Source organism: Chiloscyllium punctatum, chromosome 25, assembly GCF_047496795.1.
Source record: "Chiloscyllium punctatum isolate Juve2018m chromosome 25, sChiPun1.3, whole genome shotgun sequence".
NCBI lineage: Eukaryota > Metazoa > Chordata > Chondrichthyes > Orectolobiformes > Hemiscylliidae > Chiloscyllium > Chiloscyllium punctatum.
Window position 1 is genome coordinate 42,810,114 of NC_092763.1, and position 12,012 is coordinate 42,822,125.

The 12,012-nt window shown below is 37.3% G+C and overlaps 1 protein-coding gene across 1 annotated transcript in view; it reads left to right on the top strand.

Annotated features, from left to right (window-relative positions):
- frmpd3 (FERM and PDZ domain containing 3) overlaps positions 1 to 12,012 on the top strand; it is a 533,212-nt gene that overhangs the window by 407,606 nt on the left and 113,594 nt on the right. Inside the window, exons 8-9 of the mRNA XM_072595141.1 lie at positions 1,099 to 1,206; positions 3,247 to 3,378. Coding sequence (XP_072451242.1) covers positions 1,099 to 1,206; positions 3,247 to 3,378 — 240 coding nt within the window. The remainder of the gene's footprint in view (positions 1 to 1,098; positions 1,207 to 3,246; positions 3,379 to 12,012) is intronic.

The following is a 12,012-nucleotide window of genomic DNA, read 5'->3' on the forward strand; positions in this document are numbered from 1 at the left end:
AATCAATGCTGGTCAGTCTACTTAATTTTAATTTCAATTGCATAATGGTTTCATACATCAAAATGGCATACACACCATTGCATTGTTATCTTGAAAAACATATATTCTGGACTGGGTATGGATACAGATTTCAGCCTGAGGAGGACAACGAGGCTTATGATAATTTTGTGGTTTCATGATCATTATAAACAAGGTTAGAATTTTATTTCAGAATCATTAATTGATAAAGTTTCCCAGCTGCCACAATGGAATTTGACTTCATATCTCCAGAACATTTGTCAGTATTGCTGCAATACAATATCATTACCATACCCTGTAAGTCTCCTGAACTTTTCTGCTGTTCTACTCAGGGACTCTCCTCCAGGGCCTCAGGCTCTGTGATAGTTTTTAAAATAACCTCTGAGAACACATTACTCAGTGGGTGGCACAGTGGCTAGCACTACTGCCTTGCAGCGCCAGAGACCTGGGTTCAGTACCCGCCTCAGGTGACTGACTGTGGGGAGTTTGCACATTCTCCCTGTGTCTGAGTGGGTTTCCTCCATGTGCTCCGGTTTCCTCCCACAATCCAAAAATGTGCAGGTCAGGTGAACTGGCCATGCTAAATTGCCTGTAGTTTTAGGTGAAGGGGTAAATATAGGAGAATGGGTCTGGGTGGGTTACGCTTCGGCAGGTTGGTGTGGACTTGTTGGGCCGAAGGGCCTGTTTCCACACTGTAAGTAATCTTATCTATCTAGACCCAGCTTGGGTTCTGACTTACTATTTTCACTGACTGTATTCTACCAGTTTAGCTGCTGGTCTCTCGCTCTGTTTTACCTCATGCTTGCTCTGCACCCTGGAACAGGCCCTCAGTTTAAGCTTTCACTCAAAAGACACCATCTTTGAAAATGTTCTCTCGGTATTCATTTCATCCTGATTACAGGGTTATACCTTGGAGAGGAGTTTAAAGCCACAAACTTCTAATATATGCCAAACAATAAGGACAGCTGCAAAGCCATAAGCATGTAAAGTAATGTAACACAATATGTTATTTCTTGGATGAAATCTATCAGATATTACAGATATTATTCAAATAAATGCAACATTTTCTGTTCCTATTAGGACCCTATGAAAGAGGAAACTCTGATGTTGATCTCAAACGTATTGAATGTGTACCTGGAAAACGGTCAGATGAAATCGTTCACCTTTGACAGCAGGACAACCGTGAGGGTAAGACCATCTCAGAAGAGAAAGGAAACTTAAATCCACAATTTATTTTTAACCAGCAAATACAGAGTTGCCTGACAGGCAAATCCCACTTCCTGCTAAATCAGATGTAGTCACCTTCAAGGTGGGTTGGGATTGTGCTTGCATTTTTAAAAAATGTTTTTACATCCCAACCAAACCCTACCCACCAATTTTTGGAGGTTAAATTTAACTGCTAAAATACTGTAAAATGCATTCATTTCCATCCATCTCCACCTTCAATCTTCATATCCAGAAAGTACAAAACTTCACGTGTAACATTCTAAATTACATGCAATTGTATCGATATGTACTTCAGTTCCATTGTTTATCTGTAATGAGTTATTTAATGTTGAGTATATTTACATCAGTCCTGCTACACGTTCAAAAAATGATTTTTATATATCAGGATCTTTTGCACACAAGTGTCTTGAAAAAGTTAAACATTATATTGTAAAGCCTAGTACGTTCGCATGTGTCAAAAGATTCTGCAAAATAGGTAATTAAGATGCTGTAGAACTCACCTTTGTTATTTTTCCATAGACTGTAAAATAATAAACAATTTATTGGCCTGCCTTGGAAATCAAATACAACTCATACCATGGTGTTAGTCTTTCATCATTTTCTAGTTATAAACAAATGACAAAAGGAGCTCAAAGGGATCGATCTTGACTTTTGTGATGATGTAAATTGTGTAATAGCAATTATCAATAACCAACGAAAATAAAAATGGGGAGAGGTGTAAAGTGGGCTGCCAGCTAATTATTAGCAGTATTTCATTAAGTCAAGGTATACCCTAAAGACAGAAAAGTGGTCAGTTATTCTGGTTTTTTTTAAGTAGAAAGCTATGTTGACATTCATGATGTTGGATTTCTGGTGTACTATTGCAAGTAACCTTATATAAGTCAAATATCACAACTCAATGACATAGGGAAACGTGGCATGTTCTATATTTTGTATGATTAAGCAAACAGAATTTGTCCTGATTGAAATAAATTAAATATTCTCTGTATATTCACTTTACCATGAAATAAAGCTCTTAATTTATTTGTATCTGACTCTGTTCACCAATTCCTTTTTAGTTTCCCTTTGGAGAGATTGAAGAAGCACATGTGCAGAGAGCATAAATGTTACCACTATCATAGAAGTACAAGGGCAATGTCAGTCCATCCCCATACAAGTGATGGTTAGACCTCAAGTGGGATCAATAAATGCTAATGAATGCAAGGAAGTACCTGTAGACGTCTTGGATTTGCAACATCAGCTTTCTTTATAACTGCCACATTTTGCTAGCTCCCTAAGTTTGAGTGACCAAAAATATGTTGTGAGATAACATAGGCTGTTTATATGTTTTGTTTCAGCTCCACCATATTTGTGATAATTCTACGTGGAATCCGGGTATTTTAAATCCATTATTTCTGTGGCAGTAGATTTCTCTTGAATGTTCCATTGCTGTACAAGTGTATAAATAAGAAAGTAAATACAATATAGCATACACAACTTAAGATTACAAATACCACACCTATTGGTCCCTTGTTAACAATAGTGCCCGTGGTGATAGTGACAATTTGTTCTACACACTCGTATAAATGATTCCAGCATTTATGTCATTGCAAAACAAAGATAGTGTACTGTACTCATTCTATATATTCTACTCCACCAGGAACTGAAAAGGGGAGGTGAGAGAGTTATAATGGAAACTTATATTCGTGTGGAGTCCATAACTAACTCTGTATTATACAAAAATGGCCATTTAAATAGTTTCTTCAAAGTTTTTAAAATGGTACAATTAATAATGGAAAGTTGTCAGTGGAATGAATATTGTAAGATTTCTCCAGGGTTTCCGTGGCTCTTCCACTGAAGTTATAGCATATAAACCAGAAATCCCCAAATGGAAATTGGATGCTATATCTTTTTACAACAATGTAACACTCACGTTGTATAATACTATTGGTTGTTTCACCCTTGAGAATTCTATAATAGAAGTTTGCAGCTTCTGATTTACACAGTGTTATGTATTTGTAGGACGTGATTCTTACGCTGCAAGATAAACTGTGTCTCAGGTGCATAGAACACTTTGCCCTTGTACTGGAGGTGGGCAATGAGGGGCCAGAGAAGAAACTCCTTCTCCTTCATGAGGCGGAGACTCTGATACAGGTCAGTACAAGCAGCTTCTAATACTTTTCTCACATTCATGCTTAAGCAGCTATGTCTTTTTGTCTTTTGATCAAGTTTCCTTTTTTCCCTAAATAGTAGCAATACATTTGAGTGTATGATTCTCTGGCCTTCTGATCCACAAAGCGGTGCCTTTGTGTTATTATTGAATGGGACATAGTATCACCTGTCCAATCATGTTTGATACTCCCCCCACTTGATTGGCACTCACTTCTGGAAGGAGTATTAGATAATGAATAGGTGCAGTGATCCTAAATCTTTTGTCTTTCAGTATGATCCAGAGATTGGGGAATGGAGAAGGGCTGTGTTGAGAAGATGCAGTGCTTCATTAGCTTGTGAACACAAGAGAAGTGGTTTTATATGTGTACATTCATTAAATACCTTAAGGTCAACATCATCCCGTCACTTCTTTGTTTCACCTAGACATATTTGAAACAAGTGGGAACCCCTGTGCAACTTGTTAATCAACAGCTAAAAGGGAAAGAGGGTTCCTCTTGCTTCTTGATCATGTGGTGAGAAATCTCCACATTCATATCTGCTAGCCAGCAATGCTTAATGACACACACCACAATGGTACGTGAAAAATAGGCCAATTTAAGGTTCTTTGCCGAAACAGCAATAAGAGATTTCAACCTACAGCAAGGAGGTTTCAAAACACACCAGTTCAGCCTAAAACTTCCAAGATGTAGATGCTACCGTGAACCAATTGATATTTTCTTGGGAGAAATGGCAGTTCAACAATGGCAAGAATGCAAGGAAAAGGATAGCCTTGGATCCAATGGAGATTAATTTAGATAAATGTGAGATGCTACATTTTGGGAAAGCAAATCAGAGCAGGACTTATACACTTAATGGTAAGGTCCTAGGGAGTGTTGATGAACAGAGACCTTGGAGTGTAGGTTCATAGTTCCTTGAAAGTGGAGTCACAGGTGGATGGGATAGTGAAGAAGGCATTTAGTATTTTTTCCTTTATTGGTCAGAGCATTGAGTGTAGGAGGTGGAAGGTCATGTTGTGACTGTACAGGACATTGGTTAGGCCAGTTTTGGAATATTGTGCGCAATTCTGGTCTCCTTCATATTGGAAGGATGTTGTGAAACTTGAAAGGATTCAGAAAGCATTTACAAGAATGTTGCCAGGGTTGAAGGATTTGAGCCACAGTGAGAGGTTGAATAGGCTGGGGCTGTTTTTCCTAGAGCATTGGAGGCTAAAGGGTGACCTATTAGAGGTTTATAAAAATCATGAGGGACATGGATAGGATAAATAGACAAAGTCTTTTCCCTGGGGTCAGGGAGTCCAGAACTAGAGGACATAGGTTTAGGGTGAGAGGGAAAAGATTTCAAAGGGACCTACGGGGCAACATTTTCACACAGAGAGTGGTGCGTGTTTGGAATGAACTGCAAGGAGAAGTGGTAAAGGCTGGTACAATTACAACATTTAAGAAGCATCTGGATGGGTATATGAGTAGGAAGGATTTAGAGGGATATGGGCCGGGTGCTAGCTAATGGTACTAAATTAAGTTAGGGCATCTGGCCAGCATGAACGAATTGGACCAAAGGGTCTGTTTCCATGTTATTACATCCCTATGACTCTAAGTCAGTTCATGCCAATACATTCACAAGTTGTTGTTGTAGAGAAAAGACAAACTAAAGTCGGTAATTGGATTCAACAATCTTTGAAAGCATTCAGGAATTCTTTCACCAAAGAGAAAGAGGATCATCAATGGCATTTCTAGAGATGCAGAATGCTGTGGTGAAACTTAATGCACAGCATCAAAATGAGCTCAACCAGATCAACTTCAACAAGAAGTGGACCGGCCTAACTGTTCAAAATGAAATCTGGCCTGATGGATTATATATTATTTTATTTAACATGGTGGTCTTTCTGTGAAACATAAGCACACAGTTCTGCAGATTTGGTTTTAACAATAGAACAGAAATGTATTACACAAAAGAAGTGAAGATAAAATTGAGTAAATGAACCTATTTATGTATAATACAACTTGAAAGATTTTGAAATACACAGTAAAACAAAATCCCATCCATTCCAACACCATCACTTTACAGTTATCAAATACCAGTCAGTTGCCTTCTCTATCAAATCTAGAGGTTTGACTTAATTTTTTTCTTTCAATTCCTCATTTTGACAGTTTTCATTTCCTTAATTATTTGTACAAATAAATTTGAACCTTTATTTCACATCTTTATTTCTATAGAAAAATATATATTAGCTTCTATATTAGGCTACCTTTCTATATTTTTACTTAAACACTTCTGATGTTGAATTTTCAAACTAGAACCTTTACACTCAAGTAACCTACTTCCAAACTGTTCTTGTATTTAACCCGAACTAGGTCTTCTGGAACTGGACCCCACTGCTTTCCAAACTATGGATTTTTCATAAACAAAATATTCTTATTTATTCTAAACTAAAAGCAAGCCATTACCTTTCAATGATTGTTTTCTCCAGTTGTAAGGTTCTTACATTACAATCAAATCCCATTAACGCTCCAGAAGGCCCCCAGTCTCCTGCTGTCTGACATATACTTCCTTAAAATTATGTTTATAAAGAGACTAACAAGTTAATTATTACTCATTTATACATGCAGATCAAAGCCTACTTGCCACTAGTTCAAATTCACAACTCTGAGATAAATGGCAGTGTATATGACACACCTTACATCACAGAGAATGAAAAAAAACTTCTCTTAAGTTTGCAACAGACTATAGTAGAGAAGCAAAACCTTACCATGAAAACAATCACCTGTAAAATGAAGTTGAACTTTTGAAAAATGTTTCGAAATGCATAACGAAGTTAATAAATTCACCATCCAGCCTGGAGTTCACAATGCTGCATAGGAACTTATTATAGATCTTGGTCCAGAAATCTGTTTCCCCATCAAGGAGAATAAGTTTCTACTTTCTGATGAAGCTCCAGAAATATTTTTGGCTACAGAGAGGCAAATACTACAAGCCAAATTTTATGTATTTTTTGGCTAAATATCAGTTGTGCCAAGATTTTCAGAGTTTTTCTGCACAAGGCCCAGCAAGTTTTCTTACTGTATCCTACTAAACCCACCTCATTAACTACCTACCCCACCTCAAGTCCTCTTTCTATTTCCATCCTACCACACACTGTTTCCAGAAAAACTCACCAATGGCTGAATATCCTAGAATTGACCAGCATCCCTGGTAATTGCGCCATCTTTTAAAATCCTTAATGTGCACCCAGATAAGTGCTGTCAGCCTGGAGTTTCTCTCTATGGTTCCTGACATTTGCCCAAATATGACAGATGAAAAAACTTTGTTACTCCTCTTTGTGATCAGGGACCTGGAGTCCTTGTGGACATGACAAGCACAGGCAGAACATCCTCTTCCCCAGGACCAATGTAGGAGGCCATGATACCACATAACAGCCTGGACCAAAGTTACCTTAGGTCATGTTTATTTAGGTCATGCATCTCGTGTGCCTAATAAGGCTGGTGCCCAATGCCACTGTCTGAGTCAGATGCCAAGAAGTATTACAAACTCCCAATCATGTGTCTGTTCAAATGTTACTGCTTCTCTTGGAGAAGGTCATGAGCTCCCCTCAATGCCTTGTCATGACAGCGTAGCTCTGACATCTTTGTCATTTTTTTAAAAAAGGCTTTCAACTAAATGCTCTGAAACATTCTTCACCAGCACATTCATCAAGACATGTACTATTGGGGAGAAATCAGTCCATATCTTTATTGTAGTTCATGTCAGGTAAGATACCACTGTAACTTTCATGTTGATTTTGTCTTCATTCATGGTATGTCAGCATCATTAACTGGACTAACATATGTTGCCCATCCCTCGATGCCCTTGAGAAGACAATAATGAAATGTTTTCTTGAACTGCTGCAATTCTTTTGGTTTAGGTAGATCCACATTGTCATTAGGAAGTGAATATGTTCTATAAACGTGCTGTGCTATTTTCCTGTGCAAGAATTTGTGATGACATCTGTGATATTACCTCTTTTATGTCTGAAACATTTTTTTAAGATTTTATATGCTCTTCAACAGAAATCACAGTTACAAATGTCAGGGTTGGCATGATTTTCAATTTTGTCAAAAGATCAAATTTAGGAAGGTGTGCTAATTCAAAGAATAGAAAAAAGACAAAGAGAAAAGTATGAATACAGAAATGATAGACTATGATAGGAAGCAATAGAAAATTCATATCCAACAGATAAGATTAAAGATTACAAAAACAATAGAAGGATAAAATAAAAGACTGCACATCTGAATGTGGTAGCATCCAAGTAAACAGATGAACTGAGAATACAAGTAGAAAGAAATAAATGGAATCTAGTCGCCATTACAGAGTGATATGGATTAAAACTTGGATCTTGAAAGGCACAAGATATTTATGAAGGATGTGCAGCTAAGAATATTTTGTGGGTGGTTCTGTTAGTTAATAATAACAACAGGGAGGAATCTCAGTTCAGGAATTCAAGGTATGGAATCAGTTCAGTAGAGATGAAAATAATAAAAGTAAGAGGTCACCTGTGGAAGTACTGTACAGCTCTACCTAAAGGGGAGCATAGATGAAATACAGGAAACTTGACTGAAAGACATGCAACAAGCATCTTAATCTACGTATCATCAGGAAAACCCTGATAAGCAAAGGTAGTATAGATGAGTTCATAAAATGGTTTTGGGATGGTCAGTTAGAGAAGCATATTCTGTAGCCAACTAGAAAGCTGGCTTTACTAGGCCTGGCTCTATGTAATGTGATAGGATTAATAAATGACCCCATAGTGAAGGCAGTCCTGGGTAACAGTGACATAAATATAATTGAATTTTACACACAGTTTGAGGGAGAGAGAAGTGGATGCAAGTCATAATATAAGTACAATTATTACAGTGTGAAAACAAAGCTGGCTATAGTGAATTGACAAAGTGAACTAAAGTATAGGTCAATAGTGATATAGTGGCAGACATTTAAGGGGATATTTCAGAATGCATAGAAAAGATAAATTCTGAATAGAAGAAAAAACATACAAGGGATAGACCCACCATCATAATTAGCTGGAAGGTTAAAGATAGTATCAATTTTGAAGAAAATGCAAAATACTTATAGAAATCACCTTTAAACTGAAGGGGATTGACCTACAAACTATTCGCAATTCTGCAAAGAAAGTTGGCGGGCCAGAAGATTGGATCAAATGTCAAAGAACAGCAAAGAATGACTAAAAAAGAGGGAAAAGTTGGAGTACAAGTAAAAGCCAACCAGAAATACAAAAATAAATACCATGCATTTCTATAAATAACTAAAAAGGAACGCCGTTAGAATCTGAGAATTAATCGTATAGGAAGTGAGCCTGGAGGATTGATAATGGAAATTAACAAAATGACAGACGAATTGAAGAGATATGTTTCTTCAGTGTTCAGTATAGGGGATACAAGAAGCATCCTAAAAAGCAGCTGTAAATCACTAATTTAAAGGGATGGAAGGACAAACTTGGGAAAATTATACTTACAAGAGAAGTGGTACTGAATAAATTGTTGCAGCTGAGGGCTGGCAATTGCCTAGGTCCTAGTGGTTTGCAGTCTAAAAGAAGTTGCAAGTGAGATAGTTGATGCATTCTTTTTAATTATTTCATTCTTTCCAAAATAGTTGCATGAGATTTGGAAATAGCAATTGTAAGTTCTTTATTCAAAAGGGAGAGAAACATAAAGCAGGAAGCAACAGACCAGTTAGCTTAATGTCCATTATAGGGAAAATATTAAAAGCTGCTTTAAAAGAAGCTACAGCAGGGCACATGGAGTGAAAGGTAATCAAACATGGTTTTTTGGAAGAGAAATAATGATTGATGAATCTACTAGAGTTCTTTGAGGAAGTAATGTGTTGTAGATGAAAGGGAAACTAGTGAAAGTGCTGTACTTAGATTTTAATAATGCATTTGATAAACTGCCACACCAATGGTTATTGTGGGAAATAAAAGTTCATGCTGTGGGAGTAGCATATTGGCATGGAAAGACATTGTCTGGCTAAAGGAAAGCAGAGAATAGGCATAAATATTTTACTTTCAGATTTACCACACGATGTGCCACAGCTGCAACCTCGAATGCTTACAATTCATATTCAGTGATTTGGATGAAGGGACAAGAGATGTGGTTTCCAAATGTTTGTCATTTATATAAGTGATTAAGATGAGAATGTGGGAGGCATGGTGAGTAAGTTTGCATATGACGCCAAAAGTGGTGGTATAGTGGACAGCAAAGAAGGTTATCTAAATTACAAAGAGATTTGATCAATTGGGTCAATGAGCCAAGGAATGGCAGATGGTGTTTAATTTGGATAATTTGATAAAAATAAACAAGGACAGAACTTGTACGATTAAAAGGAGCGCCTCAGTTAGTGTTGTAAAACAGAGCCCTCAAGGGTTTAGGTACATAATTCTTTGAAGTTCTTATCACATGTAGACAGGGTGATTAAGAAGGCATTTATCACGCTTGCCTTCATTGCTCAGACCTTTGGGTATAGAAGTTGGGACATCATGTGGAGGTTGTACAGGACGCTGGTGATGCCTCTTCTGGAGCACTGTGTGCAGTTCTGTTCATCCTGTTATAGGAAGGATATTATTAAGCTGGAGAGGGTTCAAAAGAGATTTACAAAGGTGTTACAGGGAATGGAGGGTTTGAGTCATAAGGAGAGACTGGATTGGCTGGGACTGTTTTTTCACTGGAGGATAGGAGGTTGAGGGAGTGACCTTATTGAGGTTTAGAAAATCATGAGGGGCATAGATAAGGTGAATGACAGATGTCTTTTCCCTAGGATGAGGGATTTTAAAATTAGGGGGCATATTTTTAAGATGAGAGGAGGAAGTCTTTTAAAAAGACAGGAGGGGAAATGTTTGTACACAGAGACTGGTTTGTGTATGGAATGAACTTACACAGGAAATGGTGGATGTGGGTACAATTACAATATTTAAAAGACGTTTGGATAAGTACATGAATAATAAATGTTTGGAAGGATATGGACCAAGTGAAGGCAGGTGGGCATTAGTTTAGTTTGGATTATAATCGGCATGGACTGGTTGGACTGAAGGGTCTATTCCCATGCTGTAAGACTGTATGATTCAATGACAAAGGTTGGTAGGAAAGTAAGTTGTGAAAAAACAAAGGGGCAAGGGGGCTACAAAAGATATAGATCTATTAAGTGGGCAAAGATCTGACAAATGGAGAATGCTATGCAAAAATCTAATATTGTCCATTTCAGCAAGCGGAATAAAAATATAAGTTAATTATTTAAATAGTAAGAGATAGCAGGAGTTTGAGATTCAGAGAAATCTAAGTGTTGTCAGACTTGAACCATAAATGCTAACGTGCAAAATCAGTAAGCAATTAGGAAGGCTTAAATAATGTTACCATTTACGATGAAGAGAATTGAATTCAAAAGTAGGGAGGTTATGTCTCAGTTATACAAAACATTGCAGAGACCAAAGCTGTAGTATTTTGCACAGTATTGGTCAGCATGCTTAATAATGATGGATGCAATGCCTTGGAAGCAATTCAGAGAAGGTTTATCAGATTCTTAACTAAAATGGACAAGTTGTTTTGTGAAGAAAGGCTGTAAAGGTTAGGTTCGTATTTGCTGGAGTTTAGGAGAGTAAGAAATGACCTGACTGTAATATTTAACATCCTGAGGGGTCCTGACAGTGTAGGCATGGAGAGGATGTTCCCTTTTACAGAAGAATCTAGAGCTAGGAGTCACTGTTTCACATAAGAGTTTGCCCATTTAAAATAGAGATGTTGTGTACATTTTTTTCTCACTTATGGCCATTGGTGTTTGGAACTCTCCTTCTGAAAGGGCAGTGGAAGTAGAGTCCTTGAATGTTTTTAAAGTAGAGGTGGATAGATGCCTGATCAGTAAGGGATCAATAGATTATGTAGGATAAGTGGGAATGTGACTTGTGATTACAATGAGATCAGCCATAATCTTACAGAGTGACATGAGCGGTTAAATGGCCTACTCTTGCTCCTAAGTATTTTTGTTCCTGTGTACTTCAAAATTGATGAAATGAAAGTTGAGTGAGCTTTATAATAGGAGAAAGTGAGGACTGCAGATGCTGGAAATCAGAGTTGAGAGTGTGGTGCTGGAAACATACCCACACTCTCAACTCTGAACTTTATAATATGTAGGTAATTAGTTCCGCTGATTTGCAGAAAATTTGAAATTTTTACTTATTGATCTCAAGCCTTATTTCTATAGTAGTTTCATGATTTAAATACAGAGTTAAGCTTTCCCTACACTATTTATCGGACATTTATAGTGGTGTAGAGTAATGCTACTCTACTTATCCCAGAAATATATCTTACCCATTAGAAAAGTACTCCCTATTTGCATTTCTGTGGTATTTCCCTTTCTTACTTCAGCCACAGTTTTTACCTTTTTGTGCATAGTTGTCCCAAATTTGTGCAACTTTGGCTAAGTTATGAGCAAGTTTCTGGTCAATTAAAATCCATTGTACCTATAGTATTTCCTGTAGGATGCTTACAATCAGCACTGACAGGGGATGTTTCAACCATCACCATAAGGACCCTATGTGATAGTGGTGGAAACACAATATGTGAATAATTAAAATCACCA